The sequence below is a fragment of the Talaromyces atroroseus genome, assembly GCF_001907595.1.
Source record: "Talaromyces atroroseus strain IBT 11181 chromosome Unknown scaffold_10, whole genome shotgun sequence".
Classification (NCBI taxonomy): domain Eukaryota; kingdom Fungi; phylum Ascomycota; class Eurotiomycetes; order Eurotiales; family Trichocomaceae; genus Talaromyces; species Talaromyces atroroseus.
Window position 1 is genome coordinate 1,375,954 of NW_017971442.1, and position 25,553 is coordinate 1,401,506.

The 25,553-nt window shown below is 46.6% G+C and overlaps 8 protein-coding genes across 8 annotated transcripts, besides 1 other annotated feature; 5 read left to right on the forward strand and 3 right to left on the reverse strand.

Annotated features, from left to right (window-relative positions):
* Positions 1 to 153: 153 nt before the first annotated feature.
* Positions 154 to 2,803, forward strand: UA08_07277 (hypothetical protein; the record flags this gene model as incomplete). Its single annotated transcript, XM_020262200.1, has 18 exons — positions 154 to 233; positions 319 to 352; positions 486 to 532; positions 582 to 668; positions 731 to 759; positions 818 to 820; positions 869 to 933; positions 988 to 1,059; positions 1,127 to 1,241; positions 1,304 to 1,382; positions 1,439 to 1,502; positions 1,554 to 1,586; positions 1,642 to 1,666; positions 1,716 to 1,917; positions 1,982 to 2,188; positions 2,250 to 2,397; positions 2,452 to 2,530; positions 2,601 to 2,803. 18 exons carry the CDS (start codon positions 154 to 156, stop codon positions 2,801 to 2,803), a joined length of 1,572 nt encoding a protein of 523 aa, XP_020117703.1.
* A 214-nt stretch (positions 2,804 to 3,017) lies between these two features.
* UA08_07278 (hypothetical protein) lies at positions 3,018 to 5,371 on the forward strand (the record flags this gene model as incomplete). The annotated part of the gene is made up of 5 exons (XM_020262201.1): positions 3,018 to 3,082; positions 3,176 to 3,561; positions 3,624 to 4,237; positions 4,521 to 5,040; positions 5,118 to 5,371. The coding sequence occupies 5 exons, from the start codon at positions 3,018 to 3,020 to the stop codon at positions 5,369 to 5,371; spliced, it is 1,839 nt and encodes a 612-aa protein (XP_020117704.1).
* A 151-nt stretch (positions 5,372 to 5,522) lies between these two features.
* Positions 5,523 to 6,456, reverse strand: UA08_07279 (hypothetical protein; the record flags this gene model as incomplete). Its single annotated transcript, XM_020262204.1, has 2 exons — positions 5,523 to 6,304; positions 6,402 to 6,456. The coding sequence occupies 2 exons, from the start codon at positions 6,454 to 6,456 to the stop codon at positions 5,523 to 5,525; spliced, it is 837 nt and encodes a 278-aa protein (XP_020117945.1).
* Positions 6,345 to 6,389: a repeat region (Identified by RepeatMasker using a combination of RepBase library and repeat library created with RepeatScout).
* Positions 6,457 to 14,581: 8,125 nt separating the features above from the next.
* On the forward strand, positions 14,582 to 15,178 carry UA08_07280 (hypothetical protein; the record flags this gene model as incomplete). The annotated part of the gene is made up of 3 exons (XM_020262205.1): positions 14,582 to 14,679; positions 14,745 to 14,941; positions 15,045 to 15,178. 3 exons carry the CDS (start codon positions 14,582 to 14,584, stop codon positions 15,176 to 15,178), a joined length of 429 nt encoding a protein of 142 aa, XP_020117944.1.
* A 226-nt stretch (positions 15,179 to 15,404) lies between these two features.
* On the reverse strand, positions 15,405 to 17,403 carry UA08_07281 (hypothetical protein; the record flags this gene model as incomplete). Its single annotated transcript, XM_020262206.1, has 6 exons — positions 15,405 to 15,429; positions 15,493 to 15,576; positions 15,641 to 15,759; positions 15,822 to 16,662; positions 16,734 to 17,062; positions 17,134 to 17,403. 6 exons carry the CDS (start codon positions 17,401 to 17,403, stop codon positions 15,405 to 15,407), a joined length of 1,668 nt encoding a protein of 555 aa, XP_020117943.1.
* A 1,504-nt stretch (positions 17,404 to 18,907) lies between these two features.
* On the forward strand, positions 18,908 to 20,308 carry UA08_07282 (hypothetical protein; the record flags this gene model as incomplete). The annotated part of the gene is made up of 5 exons (XM_020262207.1): positions 18,908 to 19,113; positions 19,168 to 19,373; positions 19,448 to 19,939; positions 19,995 to 20,128; positions 20,195 to 20,308. 5 exons carry the CDS (start codon positions 18,908 to 18,910, stop codon positions 20,306 to 20,308), a joined length of 1,152 nt encoding a protein of 383 aa, XP_020117942.1.
* Positions 20,309 to 21,573: 1,265 nt separating this feature from the next.
* UA08_07283 (hypothetical protein) lies at positions 21,574 to 23,637 on the reverse strand (the record flags this gene model as incomplete). The annotated part of the gene is made up of 4 exons (XM_020262208.1): positions 21,574 to 21,867; positions 21,932 to 22,237; positions 22,637 to 22,804; positions 22,906 to 23,637. The coding sequence occupies 4 exons, from the start codon at positions 23,635 to 23,637 to the stop codon at positions 21,574 to 21,576; spliced, it is 1,500 nt and encodes a 499-aa protein (XP_020117949.1).
* Positions 23,638 to 23,920: 283 nt separating this feature from the next.
* UA08_07284 (hypothetical protein) lies at positions 23,921 to 25,347 on the forward strand (the record flags this gene model as incomplete). Its single annotated transcript, XM_020262209.1, has 4 exons — positions 23,921 to 24,109; positions 24,171 to 24,316; positions 24,380 to 24,507; positions 24,557 to 25,347. The coding sequence occupies 4 exons, from the start codon at positions 23,921 to 23,923 to the stop codon at positions 25,345 to 25,347; spliced, it is 1,254 nt and encodes a 417-aa protein (XP_020117948.1).
* Positions 25,348 to 25,553: the final 206 nt, after the last annotated feature.

Genomic DNA, 25,553 nt, shown 5'->3' on the forward strand with positions numbered 1-25,553 from the left:
TATAATCACAGACTGCAACGCGCCGACTTGCCTGGTCGGAGTCTAGCTTGCTGGGGTTATAACAACAGCTTAGCTGGAGGATTTTCTCTCGTTTCTGTTTTTGTTTCTCTCTTCGTCTGCTCTACATTATATTTCGACATAAAACTTTTCAATATGCCGGACCGAGTGGATGATGATGCGCAATTGGCTGCCTTGGGCCACAAGGCCGAGTTGCAGCGCAACTTTTCTATGCTGTGAGTACCTATTTTATATAATTTATATAAATCACATCTTGATTCGAAAGTATGGACACGGGCTAATGTGAATGAACTATTGCAGGTCAATGCTGGGTCTTGCTTTTGCCATTCTGAATGTGAGAGCGCCCGCCCTCTCGTCCTGAAACACGAGCAAGACATAGTTCGCATGGCAACAATTTGCCGATCCGGAAATGGAAAGTCCAAAGCTGATGAGTCGATCGCATAGTCATGGACTGCCCTTTCAGCCAGTTTGTCGCTCAGTCTGCCGTCGGGAGGGAGTACAAGTGTCGTCTGGGGTACGTCAACCATAAAAATTGCGAGAGTTCTGTAGTTATACTAACTCAGGTACTTGTCGCTAGGTCTGGTTACCGCCGGTTTCTGCAACTTGTGCATTGCTGCTTCGCTGGCCGAGTTTTTGTCTACATATCCTACGTGAGTTTATTGTGTTCTTGTTGTTGCGGTCTTGAGTCCAGTCTAATATTGTGTGTTCTTAGTGCGGGCGGTCAATATCATTGGGTCGCTGGTAAGTTTGGTTCTTATATGGTCTTTTATTGATTGGAAACAGCTAACCTTTCTTGCAGTTAGTAAGTAAATGATTCGCCCTTAATACCGGCATCGCTAAATATAAACAGTCTCCTGGCCGAAATGGGTGCCAGTTCTCTCGTGGATCACTGGCTGGATCAATGTCGCGGGATGGGTACGTCTGCAACACACCGGAGAATAAAGATGTTTGTTAATAAGTAATTGATAGGTTGCCCTCGTTGCTACCGCTGGTCTTCTGGCCAGTGAACTTATCATTGGAGTTATCTATTTGATGCATCCGGTATGTATCACATAACACCGAAGATCATACCATATAGAGGGAATGAAACAGATCTGACAGGGTATAGAGCTACGTCTCTGAACGTTGGCACCAATTCCTGATATATATCGGATACAACATCGCCGCGTTCATTATTAACGCGCTCATGAACTCTACCCTCCCGATGGTTACCCGAGCGGCTTGTACGTACAAAAATGGAGACTGCCCTTTTTTTTTTAAAGATACTGACGATGCAATGGTTTAGTTATCTGGTCTATTGCCGGCTTTGTCATTGTCTCTATCACCGTATTGGCTTGTTCCTCACCAGATTACAACTCTGGGAAGTAAGTAGATATCCATTCTCATATTCCTATTATTTTTATTAATCATATTCTGGCAGATTTGTTTTCACCGAATTCTTGAATGAGACCGGTTGGCCAGATGGGATTGCCTGGCTGCTTGGGGTATGTACTCTACCAATTCGTGCTTGGAAGAAGTGTTAACGTGATGATTAGTTGCTTCAAGGTGGTCTTGGTGTTACCGGATACGTAAGGCCCTCGCTTCATTACTTCCTTTCTTGATTCCATGCTAATATTATTACAGGATGCCGTGGCCCATATGATAGAAGGTCAGAGTGACAACCCTTAAGGCAAAACAAATCATACTAACAAACACAGAAATCCCAAATGCCGCCATCGAAGGACCCAAGATCATGGTTTACTGCGTCTGCATCGGCACTTTCACTGGCGTTATCTTCCTCGTCGTCCTACTCTTCGTACCGGGCAACATAGACACAATCATTTCATCCTCCGCTGGCCCTTTGCTACAGATCCTCTATAATGCAACTCAGAACAAGGCCGGCGCTATCTGTCTTCTGATGTAAGCACATCACAATCTTGAGCAGCCGACATCCACCACAGCCAGATACTGATTGTGTGAATAGCTTCCCATTGATCTGTCTGCTTTTCGCAGCTGTCACTATCATGACTACCTCCAGCCGCATGGTTTACGCCTTTGCTCGTGATGGCGGTCTCCCGGCGTCCCCGTTTTTCGCTAAAGTGCACAAAAAGCTGGACGTGCCTTTGAATGCGTTGTACCTGACTACTCTTCTCGTCATAATCTTCGGTTGTATTTTCCTCGGTTCTTCTAGGTATTTCCACTAAACCTTTCTGTTTTGAAAAGTGAGGCAAATTGATTGACTTGATAAACAGCGCATTCAATGCCATCATCTCCGCCTCCGTCGTTGCGCTCGATATCTCCTACGGAATGCCTATTTTGATCAATGTTCTCCGTGGTCGTAAGATGATTGCTCACAGTCCGTGGAAGATGCCTGAGCCAATTGCCTGGATTGCGAATATCGTGAGTCTTTTGTTAATCCTACCGTATTAATGGCCAGAGTGCTGACTGCTACAGATATCTCTTGTATATATCATCCTCACTACAGTTCTCTTCCTGTTCCCACCAGACCTGCCCACGACAGCAAGCAACATGAGTACGTTCCCCAATCCCTTCCCTTTCTTTTGTTCACGGGGAGACATTTTCTGACTGGTACTTTCTTCCAGACTACTGCGTTGCTGCCCTTGGCATTGTCCTCCTTATCTCCTTGTTCCAATGGATACTTGACGGCAGGAAAAACTTCACTGGTCCGCGCCATGGCCTCGAGGAATTGACTCATGGAGTTGCCGTTGGACAGGCTGCCGTTGAGCAGCCGGTGTTTGATGAAGAAATCAGAGAGAAGACGGCCGTAGAGTCGGGATCTTTGTAAATTATGTCGCTTTACTAGCATTTATCTAGCAGAATATACTTGCATGAACATTATATATGCATCGTCGAGAACTGAATGTGGTAGATATTGAATGCCAAATCGGGCTACTGCAAAACTGCCCCACCAGTCCCTTCCAGTGACGTAGGATCGTCAGAGCTCGGACGAATTCATAGAATATCTCCTCTGCACTGTTTGCTATTCCTGTATTGTGAAGATGAAGGAAGAAGACTTCCTCGCCTCCATTGCGGACCTGACCGGCAGAGTTGCAATCGTTACCGGGTAAACAACCCATCTTATCTTCACATCTACCAAAGAAACCCATGGTGTTTTCAAGAAACGAATTAGCTACTAACATGTATCTCGGACTACAAGAGGCGCAAATGGCATCGGCCTCGAGACAGCCATCTACCTAGCTTCCAAAGGCGCGACAGTCTACATAGCCTCGCGCAGCAGCGAAAGCACGCAAGCCGGCGTCGCCGAAGCGCGCAAGCGACTGACACTGCTGGACAAGAACGCACTTGACGGTAATATCTACGATGAAGAACAAAGAATCAGATTCCATGAGCTTGATCTCAGCTCGATGCAAGACGCATGGAAGTCTGCTCAGGAATTCAAGAAGACAGAAAAAAGACTGGACATTTTAGTCTGCAACGCAGGTGTCTCGATGACGACGATGCAGAAACTGTCCCCAGACGGGTTTGATACGATGTTTGCGGTGAATCATTTGGGTCATTTTGCATTTATGATGGGGCTATTAGGTGGGCGCCCTTTCTTTCTTTTTGCAGCTTTTCTTCCATGATTGACGCCTTTGCATCCCCAGATCTGATCGCTCGCACCGCAGAAACAACTCAAGATGGGCGCATTGTCTTCACAAACTCAAATGCATACAAAAAGGCTGCCACCAAGCTAGACTACGACAAGCTATCAACGCCCATTCCGAATGATGGGCAGACACTGAAAGATATCGCAGATGCATTTACGCGTTACGCCGCATCCAAGCTAGCAGCGGTATATTCGGTACTCGAGTTCTCCACTCGTCTACGCCAGAATTGTAACGTAAATCATGTCTACGTAAACAGCTGTCACCCGGGGAATGCCATTGGCACTACATTGGGCACTGGCCATCAAGCAGCCGTCAACCCAACGGCGGAGCGCATGATCCGCTCGGCTTTGGATGTCGCAATTGGGAATTCCACGCTTGATTCTGCGAAGACGCAGGTTTACCTGGCTGGCAGCAAACTTGTGAAAGAACAAGGTACACATGCACAGTTCTGGTCGCCTATTTTTTCGGTCTTGAGGTCATACAAGGGATGCGCGCCAGAGGAATATACGGCCTTGGGGAAAGATGAGAAGGAGCGGGAGACGTTGTGGAACATCACGGTTGAGGCTCTCAGGAAAGCGGTCGGCGAGGAAGAAATTGATTCGGTGGAAACTGTAAGAAACCTAATCAAGGCGAGTTAGTGATAGCATAGCACATTAATTGAATATCGCGTATCTTCGTTTCACTTTTGACGCGGTGAATGGGCGACGTGCTTAGTCATGATGCACGTGACTTAGTTTTCCATTCCGCAAAGCTGATTCCGCAACTTTTCGCTGGCAGAACATTGCAAAGCATTGTTCTCGATGTTGACCATTGCGACTTGTTGACCGATATAAGCTTCGAGACCTTTTTTTCTTTTTTGAGTTCTTAATTTACCTTGAATTGCCAGCCTTGCAGTGCAATCCCTCGTCATTCACGATGATCTGCCAACGCTGTCGTACTCACCTTCTCTCCCGAATCCAAGTTCAGCACCACACCATTCGCACCCCTTCATCATGCGTGTCCTCCGCTCTTTTCAAGACCCAATCTCGATGCGCGAGTACAGACACGCCTAATACTCCCGCCATGTCCTCTCCCCCAGCTCCCCGACAGCCCGGTGCCGGAGATGTCTCCTTCCCATCTGCCATATCGTCAGCCACGCCGGGCGTCTCCCAACCTTTGAGCACACCTACAGATGGCGTCCCGCAGCCTCCCAAGTGGGTTAACCCCGGCAAGGCCGGTGCGGCTGCTGAAGCAGCTGCTGTTGCTCACGAACCCAGCAGCCTTGTCGCGGGAAGCGTGATGAAAGGCCTCAATTATATCAAGAACAAGCCGGAGGTTGTTGCATTGGAAGATCATGAATATCCAGATTGGCTGTGGGGTTTACTCGATGGAGCTTCGAAGAAGAGCAATGAATCCGGTGGTGTTGATGTTAGCTGTATGTTCTACCAATTTATTATCCAGTACTCTTACTCTGCTCTTTGGCTGACTAGGATTTTTTTTTTTTTTTCAAAGCTCTCAACAAGAAACAACGAAAGCGCCACGAAAAGAAAATGGCTGCACTGGCAGCGTCCCAGCCCCGCAAAATTCCACTGCACGAGCAATCTACGGATATCACGCCTGCCGACTACAATGCTCAACAGGGCGGAGCCCAGGACATTATCGCCCAAGCTGCGGCTGGCCTGGATAAGACAGAGAAGATTACGAAGAGCGCCAGGGAGGCGAGAAGGAAAGGTATACGCGAGTCCAACTTCTTGCGTGGATTGTAAGATATGTCCGCACATTGTTGTCACCGGCATTTTTTTTTATTCATTTTCTCTTTTGGCTGCATTGAAGAACATTCTATCTATTGTATTATAAGCAAATATATACACTTGTCAGACTATAATGTACTTCAGAGTGAAAATATTGGTTTGTTACCTAGGGCTTGGGAACCGCCCAGTCTATAGTCACACCCTGACCATTGATAAAAGGCTGCGATGCTTCCCAGTGCTTGCGAAGCAAACCATTACTACTCTCCAGAAGCGCATCGAATACCTCCGGATTCGACCTCTCGTACCACGCAAGATACGCGGCAAGCACAAAGTCCGCATAAGCAGGTTTCTCACCTTCCAGAAACGGACCGGCATTCTGTGCCTGGCCCTCCAACAAAGTCGAAAAAATCTGAAGCTCCTTGTTCGTGTCCGCCACAATAGTGTCGCACTCTTCCTGCGACGCGGGCCGCAATTCCGCCATTGACTGTATGTCTGGGTATCGAGTCTGAAAGCGCGGGAGACGGGTGTCTGAGAAGTACTCTTTCCCTCTATCATCGAGGATGCCCGACACTCCGGCAAAGAGCATGCGCACAAACTTGGCAACGGACGCGGTTAGAAGCTTTTCCGTGGCGATTGCGAGCGCGATGCTGGCCTGGCCGTTGGGAAATATGGAGGGATATTCGGGCGCGGGGAATGCCTTGTCCAGATGAAGAGCGATGGGGAAGGAGTCGTGCATGGCGCCGTGCGGGTTAGAGGAGACGGAGGCTTTATGGACGATGGCTGGCAGAGTGTAGTATACGGTTCCGCTGAGGTTGGCGGGGATCTCGAGGGCCTTGGATATGGGCGCGATGTCCGGGTAGGATATCCATGACTGCGTGTATTTGATTCCCTTGTAGTTGAGGATGGCGCGAGTCTTGAGCGTGTTGGGCGACCATGACTGGCGTGGTCCTGGCTTTTTTATTAGCGATCTGGACTGAGCTATGGCGGGGTATGTATGTATGTATGTATGTATGTATGTATGTATGTATGTATGCTAGTTGGGTACCTTCAAGAGCACTCGTAAGATCGAAGAAATGCACTGGTTCGGTTTGGTCTGCCATGGTGAACTGCGATTAGGCTGAACGCTGCTAAAGATCTGGATGGCAGGCGGATGGATATTTTATCTTCATATGCCACTGATTTCGTAACGACATAGATTAATGTAGTCCGAACTTAGATAACTTACTAACTAGTTAACTAGTTAACTAACTAAGTTACACGTAGAATTATTAAGCACATGATCGAGTTAGCCCTAGGTTAACTTTAGCATAAGAGGGGTAGTTGCCACAATAGGAAGTAGGAAACTGCTTTTTGACTTTCGTTTACCTCTACATTGTATTGTCTATAGAACAGTCCAGAAGGCTTCATTTCCCTCAATGATATTCGGATACAGGAGACTAGATATGTATCGGGCTTGGAATTCGGAAATCCGTCTCTCAGCGACGTTTTCTCTTTATTGGATGACTCAGAGCCCTAGCTAGTTAATCTTTAAGCATAATCCAAAATATTATTCAGTAGCGACAGCTTGTTTGAATCATGCAAATCATGCTACTGCTGATCTCGCGGTGGATGAAGTTTATCTTTCGAGATGGGCCAGGAGCATCATGATCCAAACACCTAACATACAATTTCTTACTCAATCAACGCTGCCTACAACGAACTGCAAAAAGGGAACTTGCCCGAGGATCCACCACGTACACTCGCTCGCAATAGCATTCATCAGACGAGCAGCTTTGAGCGTGTTCTGTTTACACTCGTCAGTGGTGGAAGCGCTCTCGACAGCGGCAGTAAACCCGTTCTGCCAACATTTCCCCCTGTCCATCCCAACAATGGGCCATGTATAAAGCGGGCCTCCTCTCCAGGCTTTCTCTTCCCATTCCTCGATAGGCCTGGGATTCTGAACAATCTCGTCGAACAGCCATTGACCGGCACATATGATCCACAAATAGATTAGCACCTATCGTTCATGCACTGAGGAGTTTATTGAGGGCGATTTCGTCCATGTGGCGTGGCGGGATTGGTTATCTAGGTGCAGCCTGAAGTCATGACTCTGATCACGATTGTTGCAGATGATATCAGCGTGCAAGTGCTTTATTTTGAAGTATATTCATGGATATATATATATATGTACATAAAAGATTAATGTAAGAAGAGTTCATGTTTACAGCCTTCCTGCAGATCCACAAAAGATATGACTTTCTTTTTCCGGATATAAAATCTATCCTTAGTACGTAGGTGTGACCTGCTGCATCGGCCCGAAATAAAATCTTCGACTATATACAAGAGCGAAGATAATATGAAAAAGAATGCGAAAGTAGTGTACATCTTGACTGGGAAAATACAGCCCCCATCATCTAGGTCAACTCATTTGGTCGGCTTTCTATTGAAATTCCCAGATACAGGTATGTCTATTCATGCAGTCGTATGCACTACAACCATGGAAAAACCGGGAAATTCTGAAATACATGAATGGAAATAGCGAGGTATAGTTTTTTCGGCTGTCCACCTGCATGTTACCGAGAACCAGGTTTTTAAAAGAGGCGGCAGGCTAGATATTTCTTTTTTTTTTCCCAGTAGACTACATCATGAGGTCAAGTGTTTAAATACATTTACAATGTGACTTAATTTCCTGATTTAAGATCGTCATTTTGTAGCATCCACTACACGGATGTAGAAGCCGATTGGTTTTAGGGATGAATGGTCAAGCGTCATCTGAGAGCAAGCCGGCTATGCGGTTTAGATTTAAATTGGGACTATGGTTCGTCCTCTGCATGAAATTTAGGAAGTAAAGAAACAGATCAAACGGGCAATCAATGGGGTTTTATGCTATCTTGCCGGTTGAGGGTTGTATACAATGCATAATGGTCGATTGTGCAACGTCGGTACCTAGGGCGGTATTTCCTTCTTCAGAAATTACGGTTGTAAGATTGGTACTCGAAGGTATAGAACGATCTCCCCATGTCAAAAGTACTTTGTCGTATTGCTGTCTGTCGACTCCTTAGCAGCCTGAATATGACCCGGGAAGTATGGTCTGGGACCTACCTTATCCCAAGTCCGCATGATCAACCCTACAAGACAATGAATGGAGGGTCCATAGCATTCTGATCCGGCTCACCTCTCGAAGAGTTGATAAGATATTTTAGGATAAAAGAGCCGGCAATAGCGCTTAGTAAAGTGAGATGAAGGTGCAGAGAACAGCCAACTTAGTGTCGCAGAAGACAAAAAGGGCGGTAGCACTGCGCTGGCGATGGACAGAAATTATCATTTTACCAATCAGTTAAACACGGAAATATGATAGCGCTACCATTGCTTTTTCTAATTGTACTACCACACTGTGACCTGGGGGTTCAGGTGGCCGATATTAGTTGATAACCACAAGTTGGTCAACGACAACGCCGTAGAATGGTCGGCGGAGCCCATGGCCCTCACAGCCACGCATTCTTTTGGACGCCTGATATTTGTCTTAATTTGGGTGTTCGTTCTTGCATTTTTAGTCGAGGAAAGTCGTTACTTATCCTAGCAGTGCGTCCTCAGATAATGGCTTTATCCTTAAGCAAACTATCAACATCCTCCATGCACGTCTCGCGTCTCTATATGGACAGCAACCAATCTCGACTGAAGACTCTTTTGGAAAAAATGTATTATCAACGCTAGAAAGACAAAGACCGCGTAGACTTTCATACTAGCTAAACTGTGAGCTGTAAACTGGATCCCGGATAGTGGACTCCGAAGGAAAAGGGCTTTTAGACTGTACATAAGGAGCATCTCGCAACCGCTCTTTAAAAATAAAGCTCTGCCAAGGCCGTGCTACGCGATGTTCTTTTCATTCAACTTCCTATTCGTTCTAGATGTCATCAAGGCCCTAACCCTAAACGGGGTGTGATCATACCAGGAGATCCAGCTTCCTGCCGCTCACCACCCCTTAGTCTCTTATCGAAATAGCCATTCTGACACCGTCAAGGACAGCTCCCTCAATTATGCAGTGTCCACCTATCAAAATTCTTTTCCCATCTTCCGTTCTCTGGACAAGAGAAGGTCGGTTCAGATGCTTTGGCCTTCGCCTTCACGTAGATTAGACAATTCTGCACCGTGAGTCTGTTATGCAAAGGAACCGCCGACAAAGTCGTACCATGTAACGCTGGGTGCTTTCCCTTCACCTTTCCCGCAGATCGAACCATGGAACGCAGTTGAAACTAAGTCGGTAGTCCCTTCATTAGCAGCTCCGTACCCGCTCCGAGTGGCATCCGATTGGGTCGACTCAAAAATGTATTCTTTGGTGTATCTCAAAGACGATCACTGGATTCGCTACATAGTTAGTGCTAGAGGAATTTCGGAGTTACGGACAACATAGCTTGATGAGCCGCCGGAAGTATGTTTCGTTGGGCTTGATGGAAAGGGAAAATACTCCTTGCAAGTGGGTTCGACATCGGAGATTCACTCTGCCTTAATTCACCCGATTATAGTTGCCCACTAGAACATTAAACCAAATAGTATAATAGTGTCATCATTGGTTATAGTCGGCGGACCCTGCTTTGTCGGGTTGCTTTGCCTCGTGGATTTGGAAAGTATATTGTTCTAGGCACAGCTTGGTCAGTGCGAGGTGCATCAATGAGCCGGGTTGGTATCGTGAATTTGCCGGATTATCGATCATCATTTGTGAAAGGAAATAACAATTTTATTGTCACTATAGAATAATAAATACCCTTCCGTGGGAAAGCTAATGAGACCAGAGCATGATGGATGTAACGAGCTAAACAACGAATTAGAGAGCAAAAACGAAAACAATTTTAGGTGGTAGGAAAGTCTTGACCTTCATGGAGGTGGCAGTCTCACACTTATTGGTCACTTTCCTTCATTGCGAGTGTTTCTAGTCAGACGGTGTGAAGCGGCGTCGCGGCACCCCTATCGAGACTTTTTATCTGCAGGGCCAGAAAATAAATGCAATATGCATGCTCTGAGTAGCCAGTGTAGATGACGAATATATGCGTTATTACCAATGATAGGCAACTATGATGAAATGACATCCTAAAAATCGTGTTGCCTCTTCGTGGTTAGTTTTAGCCTGCACCTTACCTACGCAATGCAGATTGTATCTGACGCCGGTATAGCTGCCCAAACTAAGAACATACATGACTAGTATGCCTTGACGATTGCTAGCTCTTGTATCATGCGTCAGAAATGAACTGGCACTAGATATTGGAGTGCATTGTTAGTCTCCGGAAGTTTCTCACTTTCCCCTCTTCCCCCTGTGTCATTCATGTCATTTCCTACTAATTGTGTACTAGGCCCATCAAGCTGAGACTTCTTACAGGCAAGCTTAGTACAAGTACAGATGGTGCCGAGGTATTCCGTCACATTGCTTGATTCCTAGACGTAGTGCAAATTGGCACCACATCCCTCCAAGCTTGAAGTCATCAATGTTGTTGTAGCTTCCCGAGAATTACCTTCTAATATTTTCACTCCGAACTGCAACTGTGTTTAGCTTCAGCTAATAAACAGTTCACGAAGTAGCTAATTGTTCCCAGGTATCGTAGAAGATCGAATATGAAACGGACGAGCTCGTCCTCTGAAATAACCTGTCTGGCCCATCCCAACAGAAAGTACCATAGACAGTCGATTCCAGTTAAAGCTTGGAATAAAAAGGTCGGCATAATCTCTAAAAATGAATCGTCTTTCGTGAATGACGTGGAAAATAAACCCGAGTGGTTGCCGATACAGCCACGGTCTGCTTCACACCCACATTGCACTGTAGCTTAGCGCCACTTTTGCCGCCGTCGAGAATTTGTGTGCTGTTGGACAGCAAAAAATCGGAGAAATAGCATAGTCTCATACATCCAAACAAAAGGTTCTCTTGACACACATGGAGTATACCCCTTGATGCAAGGACTTAATTGGCCGAATTGATTTGAGGTCAGTCCCAAAATGCAGCATAATCTCTGTCACCGTCGAACTCAAAAGATGCGCCAGTTAAGTACTTGATATTGTAGTCAACTTGTGCGCATGTGTTCACCTTGACCATCAACCCTTTTTCTTCTCGGCTTTCTATATCCGCTTCTTTTCAGTCAAGGTTTAGTAATATCCAGCATTAATCAAGTCAAGTTGCGTCCCGATAATTTCATAGTCTGCGGCGGATTTTTCTTTTTTTTTCTTTGTCCAACTTTTAGTCATGGATTGACCAATGTTCTGTATCTAAACAGATGGCATAGATAACAAGACGATCTGCGACGCTTAGTCAAATGCCATGAGAATTCCATTCATGCCTAGTGGCCAATTGTAACAAATTCTGTCAACGCTAAAAGAATAGGTAATTGAATTAGCAGACCGAATGAGACCGGTGGAGTGGTCCTCTCGACCTAGTCGAGCTTGTTCACCTCTAGGAGATATTCAAAGCAGTTATGCATGGTATCCACCCTATCAGAAGCTCAATTTGTGCTTTATCTTCTCTAATATTTTTTTTTGGCTCCCTTCATCAATAGGTTGGTGGTTGTTGTCGGCACTACGCGATGCCACAGTGTCTCGAAGAACGAACACTAGTGAGGGATCTAGTCTTCGATCGTTAGACACCTTTTCACCAACACCTAATAATAATGGCTGAATCGACGCCGCTAGAGCATCTTGACATTGCATTGGGCTCGGAAATAAGCGAGGTCGCAACCGAAGCAACCCAACATACGTTCAGCTGGACGGCGTGGACTGTATATGCACACTTTTGAACATATGCAATGCGAGGTAACAGGGATTTGTCCCACATTGTAAGTTGAATCAATATCAATATTCAAAATATCATGTATGTGAGGCGGTGGGGATTCCATGACTTGATTCAGTGACTGAGCAACCCTCTCAATGGCGTATATAAACCATCTGATATTCCACTTCAATTTTGATCATAACGAGTAACACTTCTTTCTTTCAAAATTAATCCTATAACATTCCACGAGTATATCAGTTCAAGCCGATTGCCATGATGCATACCTTTCATGCTTTGCACGGAGGCTCATTCGAAGCTGAAATGGTTCAGGGCCATATGCCCTGCAGCTATCGTAGATTTCCATTGCCGATTTTCACCTTGGACATGGCTCCTCTTGTTGTCCCAGTGAGTTGACCTCGGCCTGCTGTCACTTCTTCTCTCTGCTGATTAGTATGATTCTGTGTCAAGATGCCCGGTGTACGTTGTAAGACCTGCGATGCACAAGGAAAAGAGACCTGGGTCATTCCTGGAAAGACGTGCCACATCTGTGGGACTCAATGCTCTCTGTTGAAAGACTGTATGACTCGGGATATAATATGCCAGCAAGCTAGGATACTTACTAGTGCAGCAGACGACGAGGATATATTCGGCCCAGAAGAGGAGGAATAGCACGGGACGCGCGCATCTATGGATAGCCATTGTCATGAGAGGTGATTGAAGGTGCTAGGTTGTGGCATGGTGTATCACAAGCATGGTTGGCACACATTTTGTCATTTGGTTGGCTCCATATGTTTGAATGTTTCGTCTGATTATAATGAAGATATCAACTCTCCGGTGCCATTTTCCTCAAGTATATTGGTAAATGGTAGTAGCACTGCGGTTATTAGAGGAATATGATCTGTTCAAAAAGCTCACGAGGGTAATGTAACAAGAGTGAGGAGGAGTGGATGAGGTTCTCAGAATGAAAAATTGATGATGAAGAACGGCAAGTCAGGTGGGCAGGCGCTTGCCCATCCGGCCGTGGCGACCCAGCGCTCGAGGGTAAGTACTCTCACTCTTCCTCTCTCTCGTTTTCGTGTCGCGTTCTGCTTCTAGTGAAGGCCATCATCATCGAATAATGCGACTGATCGAGCCTCGTTCTGCGAGAAATGCTTGGTATTTTTTTGTGTCTTCCTTTCTCTGCCCGGTTTGGTATTGGAAGCCCCTATGTGAGGTAAGGTCAGGAGCTCCTCAACGTATTTTGTGGCTTGGACACTCGACTTACACGCGTGGTGAAAACCGAATTAGCCCAGGGGAGCCGTGTTAAGATTGAACTCAAGAAGCCTTGGTATTACTTGAAGCGACGCAACATTCCTTCAAGTCTCATGCTAAGCAGACGCGCGACTGCGATAAGTCTGAAGGGCAGAAGGCAAGCCGTGTTTGTCTGGTGGAGGGTGATTCCGACATAAATACCTTGATCTGAGGAACAATCAAACAGGACTGCAATTGTTACAGCCTGCAAGTGACCAACCGCCTCTGGTATTTCGCTTGGGTGCGATGCTATCCTATTGCCTAACACTGGGTTCTCAGTACTGAAAAATACCAATCATGGCGACAGGCTGACTTGACGGTAGTCTTAGTGTCCACAGTCGCAATGCCGGAAAGAGAGGCCATATCGGCGTAAAGCCCGGTTCACCGTTGGATACCGCCTACTGTATGAATACAAAGGTAGAAATTCTTGATGAAAGCGAACAATGGAGATCTCAGCTGGAATCGATGCTCGAAAAAGCTGCTTATACAAAGTCCGGCTTCCTGTGAATCACTCCTCTAGAAGAACCAGGAACAGTGGCATGATCTCGAGCATGTGTTAAAACTAGGTTTGCAACTCACCTTTGTTGTCTTCTCGGGCTTTGGGGTCGTTTATAGCACGGAGATTCTAGGTTGAGCCGTCGACTTTATCGCACATTTGAATCGGATGGATGGCTTGCAAAGACCGAACCAAATCCCGAAAATAGACAAGGTAACGAGAACACTGAACGGTGTACACCCATTGATTATTATTGCTACCCTACAACTTGAGCTACACCGTCCCGGAACTATGCCGAAACGAAGTGATCTCGATCGCGTGCAAAAGCTAAACCGAATTCGTATAGATTTTGGTAGGCAACAGTGGGTCATCATCATGTATGGAGTTTAGTACGCACGTCGCATGCAGTTGAGACATGCCCAAAAGTATTTGGATGTACGGAGTACGGACTACAACATGCGCATTATCCAAACATGCCAGACTTGGCTCTTGATAACTATCGAGACGGTTGATTGCCTCAAGCTGTCAGTGCCTATAACCAGTCCTAACCGTGAACCAAACAAGCAAATTGATACCTGAATACATAGTGGGCTTGGGCTCGGGAATAACCTTGGAACAAGATAGTGGAGCAACTCAACGTCATATCAAAGTCAAAGTCAGATTAATGATTATCATTCTAGTGATAATGCATCGTGCAAAGAGAAGCTTCAAAATGTCGACACAAAAATATGACATCCACAGCCGTGCCGAATGTGAACAAATGGTCAAACAGTGGGGGTTTTCCCATGTCTTCACATGGACGGACGCAAGGTATATACACTTTTCTCATTAGCAATAGCCATTGGAAAAAAAAAAAATTCTAATAACATGTACAGCAACGCCCACTACTCCCCGCATTCTCACAGCGGAGTTACAACACATCTAATCAGGCGGGGCACCTTCACCATCACGTATCCAAAGGACAACGCCACACAGCACAATGGCGAAGTTAAAAAGGAGACATTCGGGGTGGGGGATAGAATCGATGTACCTGCAGGGAAGGTCCATGAAGTCTGGATTGGGCCAGAGGGGTGTGAGTATGTAATTGGCGAGTGACTTGGTATATAACGAATGAAAATGATGATACGATAGAATGCTGCTGAACAACTAACTAACTATCACCATAATTGACCTAGACAACCTTGCGGAGCTTGAGCTTCCGGAGGCTATTATCCTTCGGCTATATTCGACATATTACAGCCTGCGTCTTGTACCATTGATATTTACCAAGAGGGGGCATCTTCATTGGCGGCATGTCAAAGAAAGCTAGGGTACGAGACAGACAAAAATATAGATATATATATATCACTGTGCATTGAAGAGGTATCTAACATAAATATCAACGGACAACTTTTTCTGATCTATGCATTCAACAAGGCACAACATCAGTCCGGCGATATCAAAACCAAAAAAGTATGCGAGATATGGATATGGGACTATCTTGTCGTTGTAAGTAGCATCGTCTTCTTAGGTAGCAGCCAGTCTACGAAACAAATCTAAAATCGAGTCTGCAGATAGCCACTTAGTTAGCGTCAATGTTGAAACGTGGCAAGCACAGCCGTTTTCATTGCAGGGCTAACTAACCTCTTATTTCCAGAGTGCGTATTAGAAGCGAGATATGCGTCTCGCTCTTCGCTGCTCATCGCATCCCAAATTCGGGCTCGTCGTCTACCAATTGGAATGTGATTAGTAGACTATTCAGAATGAATCGACAGGTCAAGTCAATACGTACCGGTTCTTGGTTTCATAGTACACTTTGGCAAAGAGGAACAATGCAAGACTGAGACAAGTGATGGCTATGAGGACTTTGTTGCCAGTGCGGTAAAGGGGTGCGTCGTTGGATCGGTATATCTAGGTTTTTAATGTCAAGACTCGCTTTATGAATGGGAGGTAGGGAGAGGGAAGAAACCGACATTTCCCGCAATGATATTGCTGGCCTGCACCGTCATATTGTACATGGCTGATGCGACAGTGCGTGTCCGTACGGAGCCAGCATTTCTCGAAGTCATGGCCACAATGGCAGCATGCAAGTACGGGCTTCCAATGATCAGAATGATCAAAACATATCTTGACCATGCGCTCACATCTGCAGGGAGGACTTCGAGCGCAATCAGCAAAGCCAGGTTCCATATCTCAGCGACTGCACCGAGTAGCATGCGGTCATTAAACCGCTCCGTGAGCCAGGTGAAGAGTTGTAAGTTAATGATGAAAATGACATATGCTGGGATTGTGAGCAAGTTTGTCTGAAACGTCCCGAATCCAAGCGATTTCAACTCCAAGCTGATGTAGCTGGTGGCCGGGGCTGTAGGTATCAACCAGACAAGACCAATGAGGTAGATTGGCCACAGGTCATAGTCGTAAAGGGCTTCCAGAAGCAGCTTCGGCGTGAGGGCTTGTCGGTTGTGCATAGTTCCCTTGCTGGGGTCGTCGCGAATGACTCGGTTGACCATGATCTTCTCCTCACGCTCGGAGAACCAGCCTTTCCTACCCCGGAACCGTCCGGCGGTTTGTGTTGGGGATGGGGGCATATAAAAGGCGGCAAAAATCCCAATGACGCCGGTAATAAGCCCTTCCAGAGCAAAGAGATATCGCCACTGTCCTGTCCCGCTGCTGGTGGGAATGTGGAGGAAGCCATAGGCTAGGAAAGCGCCGATAATGGCCGTCGATTCAAAGGCCGTCCAGAACCAAGTGAGTCTAAAAGGGAGCTCTTTTGAGGTGTACCAGTAGGACAAGAATAGGACGGTGTCGGGGATGCTAACTCAGTTGTTAGCTTGCCATTTCAAAGCATCACCAAGGGATCAGAAGAGACGATTAATATTACTTACAACCCTCCCTCAAACAGGCCTAGTAAAGCACGGCAAGTGAAAAATGACCCACGACCCTGGAGGAAAGCTTGACAAGCAGCAATCAAGCTCCAGCAAACCATTTGGATGGGAATCCAGCGGTCCGGTCCGACTCTTTTTGAAATGAGCTGCGAAGGCAATTCGGCAAAGAGGAAGCACACATAAAAAATGGTATTCCCAGTATTGTAATCGTTAGTACTCAAGCCCAAGTCAGACAACATGTTGTCCGAAGTAGCCTGGACCAGGTTGCCTCGGTCCAACTGCAAAGCAAAGAAAGTAAGACATGCAAAGGTACAGATTCGCAGGTCAATCTGTCAACATGGTGTTAGCATACTGATCCATATGCAAGATGTTTTCAGGAGACAAAAGATTTTGTTTTCACCTTTCGCACAATCTTCTTTTCCTCCCATTCCTCCCATTCAAAGTCGGGATCCCACCGGTGGAAACCCTCATAAGACTCAATGGGTTTGTAGTAGCGGATGTCTTCACTCTGATCAAAGGTGGTATCGACTCCTACGACTCGCTGTCGCAGACTTTCCAGTGCACCGGGACTGACCGAGGTAGCTACTTTGGCTTCTGCGTCGGACTTGTCAGACCCTGGGCCTACGACGTACTGGCCTGAGACAGGATCGATGCCCTCTTTGCCAGACATTTTGTTATCTTCTTTCGAACAAACCTCGGAGAGTCGGGCGACTAACTGGAAGCAGAGAAAAGAAGAAAGCAAAAAAGAAAAAACATAAAAAACCAACGTCCTCGCCACGACGACATGCTCTCCATTAGTAAACAGGCTAATGCAGCTCTTATCTGGGATACTTACTCTTGGAGACATCACTCCAGCCCTGATCGTCGTCCAGAATGCTGCTCCCATGTGGCGCTAAACCGCATGGAGATAGGCCATGGTCCTCTGATTGCTCGTAGGGTTCAAATAAACACATAGAAGCCATGTACGTATCTGTCTGCAGGCAGCGGGTCAACGCACTGTGATTGCGACTTGCCAGGGATGGTTGACGTTATGGCAGTGGCGTGCGATCACGCAACTAGCCTGCAGTTGACGTTATTGCCTCACGATAGAAGATACGTACTTCTTCACCAGACAATATGATCTATTAATTACTGAAAGCGGAAATGTGGGATTGTTGGATTGATCGGGCCGTTCAGAAAGGCGGGGGGGATTCTAGTCAATAGCGTGCATTTTTAAAGATCTAAACAGATTTCTTATCGAGATTAATCTACCTCACATGGGCAATGAGTGCCGGCATTGTGGCCTAATTAATACTAATACATCTTCGAGAGCATCGTTTTTGGCTGCGTAGTGGAAACGCCGAAGCAGACTGAGTGTCGCTTCTCTGATATTGGGCCAGATTTCGTGGATTTGCTCACAATGTGAAGGCCTGATAGTTGTGTATGCCTTTCCGGGACTTCAAGGTCGGGGTGTTCACTGAGGGACTGGACAACAGCGGAAATTTTATCACTCCACTCCGTTTTTTCTTCCGTGGACAGCTTTGTTGGAGGTTCGGTCTTCAGAGAATCAATAGACCTTCTGGAAAGAGAGGGTTGGGTCGAGAACGCATAGAATCTGATGTTTCCGCCAGTCGTGATCGGGGTGACAGCACGTATAGAAGGTCTCTCAGAACTTTTAGCTGGACCAATCCCCAAGAGATGGAGCTAGGGTTATCTGCGTGTAACTGGCACAACGCCGGCCGTCACCAAGTAGTATCTTGACTAAGGTTGAGCACGGTAACTAAACGCATACATGATCGTTGCCTAATGCAGGCTCTTAGGGCTAGTCAAGCTTTCCGCCTCGTCCTCCGAGGAGAATCTTCAAATCTATTAGGCTGCTTTCTAGTTAATACAATTATTCTCCGCTCTCCGCGATAGAGTCATGATCGACTAGTCTTAAACAGGTGGATATTATCGCAAATCCAAGAACAAAATTACGATAAGCGCATTGACGGCCAACGCAATTTGCAAAGCGCCATGCAAATTGCGCCATCCACCGGCGGTTTTGTATGAGCTGATCATCCGATGAACGATGATTATGCAATCCACGCATACAATGGTGTGTGACTCTAAACTCCGGCGTATTAATAGTAGGAGATATGCGGGCTTGACTATCGTCAATGTTCGTCACTCTCGAACATTGACTGTCTGATAATATGGCCCCCGCTCTAGTCGAAGCCCTCCCCATCCGGGAACCAGCTGCTACCAAGGCTGATAATATCAAGGAGAACTTCAACAAGGAGTTCTTCAATGACGGCAGGAAGGGCTTCAACAGCATTGCTGAAACCCAGGGCACAGCCGCCCAGCCTCCCGCGTCGTACCCTAACTACCTTCCCGTATGGGACAACGAAAAGGGCGTCAAGTACGTTATATTGGCACTTGAGAATCGTATACTGGCACTGACTTCGTCTGATAGATACCCTCCCTGGACGCCCTTTGAACACCACGACCACGGCAAAGATGCCGACCCCTCGTTCAAGGACCTTCTCCCCGCAGACAAGGCGCAAACCATTGAGATCACTCCATACATTGGCTCCGAGGTTCGCGGCGTGCAACTGAGCCAGCTCTCAGATGCCGGCAAGGACCAGCTCGCTCTGTTTGTTGCCCAACGTAAAGTTGTCGGTACGTTTTGGGTTACACAGTGGCCGTCGACAGCATGCATATCAGTACATCTGCTAACAACCCCCCAACCGCAGCATTCCGTGACCAGGACTTTGCCAGACTGCCCATCGACAAGGCTCTTGAGATTGGTGGCTACTTTGGCCGACACCACATTCACCCTACCTCCGGAGCGCCCAAGGGCTTCCCACAGGTGCACCTCGTGCACCGCGGAGCAGACGATAACTCCTTCCAGTCATTTCTGGACCAGCACACAAACTCGGTTACGTGGCACTCAGATGTCTCCTATGAAGCTCAGCCACCTGGCACTACATTCCTGTACTTGCTTGACGGTCCCACGAGCGGCGGTGATACATTATTTGCCAACATGGCCAAGGCGTACGAGCGTCTGTCGCCTGAATTCCGCAAGCGGCTTCACGGACTCAAGGCTGTGCACTCGGGCTTTGAACAAGCCCAAAGCGCGTTGGCGAGAGATAGCACTGTCCGGAGAGATCCTGTGAAGCATGAGCATCCTCTTGTGCGCACTCATCCTGTGACGGGCGAGAAGGCACTCTATGTCAACCCGCAATGTAAGTATCTCTGTCCATGACGAACCACACAATCTAATATTAATGTGTGTATCAGTCACCCGCTACATCGTTGGCTATAAGAAAGAAGAATCCGACGCCTTGCTTAAGTTTCTATTCGACCACATTGCCCTGTCGCAAGATCTGCAAATCCGTGTCAAATGGGCTCCTGGAACGGTTGTTGTTTGGGATGTAAGTTCATACCCTCCGGCTATACTCTCTGAGAAAGTTCATGAAATCTAACCTTGGAATCTTCAGAATCGTGTAACTGCACACTCGGCCTTGTATGACTGGGAGAATGGCCAGCGACGTCATCTCGCGCGCATCACCCCCCAGGCTGAGCCTCCGTTTGAGACTGCTTTTGAGGCATAGCGAGTCTATATTCAAATATGCACCAACCATGACATACAGATAGGATATCAAATGAGACAATGACAATATTTCAAGATTATCACTGAGAATAACCATAATAAAACAACAATTAGAAGAAGAAGAAAAATTACTACCCAGATCATAACATGGCATCATCCAATCAAGACAGACTTTTCCTCCTTACAAGTAGTATACCGCTGTGGCAACGTGGTGCTACTCGCCTGCGAAATCACACACCAGGATTCACCCTCCTTGCTCTCAAGATCGCTATCAACGCTATCCCCGCAGTAAGACAGATTGCTTTCATTGTCTACCTCAGCCTCATTGCCGATACTAGTCAGAAAGGAGGACCACTCTGACACCACCGAGTCGTCGTCGTATACAGAGTAGTAGCCATCGTCATCATCGCCATCGTAATCATCAATGTCCACGACAAAGTCATCAGGATACCGCCCCATGGCAGGGTTGTCGCGACACCTAATCAACGGCGGAAATCCTCCTTCTTCTTCGAGTGCCGCGCTTGGCACGCGTGTCGGGATTTCGTCTGCGTTACCCCATGTGTCGTGGTGTGAGAATGATGTCGTCGGAATATCAGCCGGTGATTTGGTAAGAGATGATGAATAGGAGATGAGAAGCCCTGGAGCAGGCAGTTTTGTGTCTGTATTAGTGTCGTTAGATATCGAATGGCGGGAAATAATAGGCTTTAACTCGTCTGTTGAAACTTTTTGGATGTCTTCGATGTGATAGGAACATGGATAATGTGAGGAGTAGAAGCCTTCCTCTTCTTCTTTTTGTTGCTGTTCTTGTTCTCTGAGTATTGATAACGACGATGCCTGAAAGTCGTCGTCTTGACATACACTTTTTTCATGGCAATAAATCAGTGGTTCGCAACCGGAATCCATGGCCACATTTCTCTGTAGACAACAGGCCAAATATGAGGTGAGCCTGTTGTAAGTTATTGAGCTTCAAACTTAGTCAGGGGAATAATTCAAGCTTCGCCAAGTAGTCCAAGCACTCGTAGATAAAAGCTTGAAAGATGGTGGCGGGTATGTGCATGGAGCAAGGGATGGATGTCTGTCTCCCTTGCCGTATAAAACAGGTAGTACTGCTGCTATGTGCAACGGTAAATCGATATTTCCTTTTCATTTTTCTCAAGTTGGGTTGCACAGATAATAAATATTTGCTTTGCATGTTGGACGGGCTGCCCATATGATTCTGCTCGACAATCAGCATGCATAGGACAGCATACAGTTCATCACCCTCCATCACGCGTCCCTCTCGAGACGACCCAGAAGTGCAACATTCCATTCTCGAAAGGTCCTTGCAGAAACCGGTAATAAGCGATTGCTGTACTGCAGCGCCTGCGCCAGCTCGTCATAGATGTTCTCAGGCAGGAACAACTCTTCCAATGACAGAGGCGCTGGTGCGCCATTATCAGGCTCGAGAATTCCCTCAACGTCAGACACATTCTGATATAGAACCTTCATGGCACGTTTAGATACAATACTATGATCTGCGCTAGAGCTCGAGTAGCGGAGGTCAGGATTAAAAGCCCAAAGCTGGTCAAAAAAGTCAGTCTATTTCCTCTAATATCAAACTACAGACAAAACACATGACACTCACCAGAATACCATCCGACTGACCAGCATGGATAACAAATCGCCGTACACCCTCATGATCAACGAGATCTAATAGTTGAGCACTGGTAATAACGTCAACTCCATACGTTTCATATACCGGTTCTTCTGCGGAGCCTGTTGCAAGCTGTCTTGCAGAAAAATTGTTTTTGTACAATCTCAGCCCTTCTGCGACGGGGTCCTCCATGCCTAAAATTGCGCCGCATTCAGAACATGCTATGTTTTTCGCTTTCTGTTCCTCGTGTAACAGCGTAGATTTCGTGGGGGAGTTCCCGGTTGGCCGTTTTTGAAGCTATACTCAGGGAAATTTAATCAGTCAATATACACACGCCAGACGAAAGGGGTAGAAACGTTGTATTCATGAAGAAAAGAATTTCATTGAATGCTGAAGGGAAGAAAACTATTTATCTGCATGTATCCTGAGAAAATCGCTGCAGACCCCAACTCTCCGGGTATCGCAGTGAAAAGCAAACAGGAGGCTCACCAAACTTCTATCCCACCATTTTCCCCATACAAGTCAGTTTATCAAGAGCTTGGTTTAGATTGATGTGAAGCAGAAAACGGTCGTGAAAGAGCAAGCTCCCATTGCAGTAGACCGGAATCCATCGCTCCAATTTCCATGCAGGAGGATATCGTATCATACTAGAATGGAGAGATATGTTTTTTCCTAACCGATCTCGTTTTCACATACAATCTGACTACAAGATTGAAGAACTTCCTCCTTGTATAGCGAAATGTGTTTAGGGAAGAGATAGTAAGGCCTTTCGTATTGGGCATTTGTATCGGTGACTTCGTCGTGGGAGGAGCGACGGAGTCTCCTTCTTTTATACCCGATGGTATGGTATTCCATAACAATCGACTACGAAGAGGCAAAACAAAAACAGTAACCGGAAAAAGAGACGAAAAGAGACAAGGAAAAGACTGTATTGAAATAATCCTCAGGAGTGTATATGCACTTACCGTTTTGATATTATGACAGTCACTTTTGGCCACTAAAAAAGAGGCAACATCAACAAGTACAGTCCGGGGGTTAGCAACCACTCTGTTGGAAGCGCCATATCCTTTGACTGATGCAGTCTGGTCCTCGATGGCTTTTTGTTGCTCTTTCGCGTCGACATGCACGTCGGGTTTGTGACAATGCCAGAAATCCATCATCTCCGCCCAGTTGGCGCTGGGGAGATCCTTCCACTGCCATGTGGCCACGTCTGACTCTTTCAAGGCGTCGATTATCAATTCCTTGCAGAACCTGCAATGCAAGGAAACGCATGTAGACATATCGTTCGCGGTCCAGGGAACATATTCATCTTCTTGTAAGCCCTGCTTTGTAGTTACTAAGTCGATGTCGTGGGCATCAACCTGCAACCTAAACGAGTATTCGGCGGTCTGATTGTTTTGTGCATCTCCGCTGGTAGTAGTGCTGGTATCAACACGATGTCCCGCGAAACTTAGATTTCGTCTCGACGCGTCGGTGACTCTGACTGGTAGCTTGAGCGTCTCCACTAACTCATGCTTTGCATCATTGTTGCCATAAGTTGTGAAGACTGTGATAGCGCGACGAGATTCTGACAGCGTTATTGAAGATTCCCTAATATCAATATCCGAGGGGGAATTGGGGAGAGAGACGTGTAGTGTCAGCTGGCGAACATTTGGCAAAAGTTCTGCATGGAGGAAGACGGCAGGCAGCTCCGGCATTCTGCAGTAGTGCGGTCGGTGGCAAGGTGTACAACAAGTCGTGGCAATCAGCGACCCATGGTTCTGTCTCGATATTTGCTGTCTAGCAGGGCTGTCACTGATTGATGCAGTGGCGTGAAAGTGAAAGAAAGCATCCAGGGACAGAAGGTACGTAGATGTGCGAGGCAAACAGAGCAAACAGCCGCCATCCTTATCGCTATCGGAGGCGGCTTTATCTTATCGGCTGTTCCCCAACATAATAATCCTCATGCAATCCAACAGCCCAACTGATAAATTAGAAAACATGGCCTCGCTTTTGAGCAGTATATTTCCATCGAGATCGAACTATTCGATTCGAGTGCCGTCTGCCAAGACCCATGATCTCGAAAATGCCGTGGAGAAACCCGCCAGGTCGTTGAAGCATCTTTTGAAGCTAAATCACCTTAACAATTCTCTATGGGTTGGTGGGACATCTCACAACAATGTAGCCCATGTATGATCTTCACCTTTGCTACATTTTCATATGTACAAGCCACAGGGCTAACGGCCTCCAGCATCTGACTTCCGCGTTTCTCTTTGGCGCTGACGATGCGGTCCTCAATCAAATATATGAAGTCGAGTCCAAGTCGCTAGATCCGTGGAAAGAGGCTCCTGGGGAAGTCGTTGGCAGTGATTGGATGGATTATCTGGGGAAGAAAGAGTTTGTGCCCATTTATGCCAATTTGAGATTATGGCTCTGTAATGATATGCTGACAAACATTAGATATGAGCGCGCGTTCCTAGACTTCTTTGAGGACAACCTCGTGGATGAGGGCTATGATTGGAAATCAGTCGTCCAGAAATTCCTATTTTCGGACAACCAACCATTATTTAGCTCGATCACTGCTGGCTGTACGTATAACGATCATCTCCAGAAAGTGTCTTCTGACTAACTTGTCAGTGGGACAACCATTGATACACCTCGCGCTGGCCTTTCAAATGTCCAGTCGTGACCTCGCAATGGAAGCGCTCACACTTGTTGCGACTCGCTACCACGACAACAACGTTGCCAAATACTCTGATGTAGCTGCCTACTTCCAAGCCGAACCCTCCTACAAAAGCTCTTCCATTCTCGAGATTCTCGAGCGAGTCCGAGCAGACCAGACACTTAAAACCACCGTCCTGGGGACACCCAGAGAACAAAATCTAAGCAATATCTTTCGTGACCACGAAGCCACATTGCTCAATCATTGCAATGCCTGGACCATCATCTCCCAGGACCCAACAGCAACCTTCCGTGATAGCCAGGCTGCTGCAGTGGCACTTTTCCTCGGAGCAAAAATAAACAGATCCAAACCAGATAATGCTAACAGCCGCAAACACGATATATGCCTCCTCTATCCGCTATTAATGAGCCACGCCATCCGCATAATACTGCCCCAAACGCCCAACAATTTCATTATATCCCTTCTTAAGCAGTGGTGGCTGACGACTCTAGCAATCTACGTGGCTCGGTTACGGCCAGAAATCGAATTATCTAAGCCGGTTGTTGCATATGATTTGCACGATAAAGACTGGCGTTGGGTCGCGCAGCAAGCAGTCAAGGGTCCGCATGCAAACGATACACATTTCGTGCTGACCTTGCGTGTCTTGAAAGAATTGGGTCAGACATGGGATGATCCTGAAAACTACTATTTGAAAGCGGCAGTGAAGTTTGTGCATGAATTTAATGGTTGGGATATTTTTGCTTGAATGGGGAAGGAAAAAATATGTGTATTTATATATTTATTCATTCTTAAAAAGGGCATAGGGCAAAGTTCCATCATTTCTGAACACAACTGGCTACCCAGAAACACCTCGCTCAGGTTATGATATGCTATCTAAAGACAGACCCGCTGTCTGGATGCTGAGGCACGCACTGGCATATATGATATGAAAACATGATGGCTACTAACATA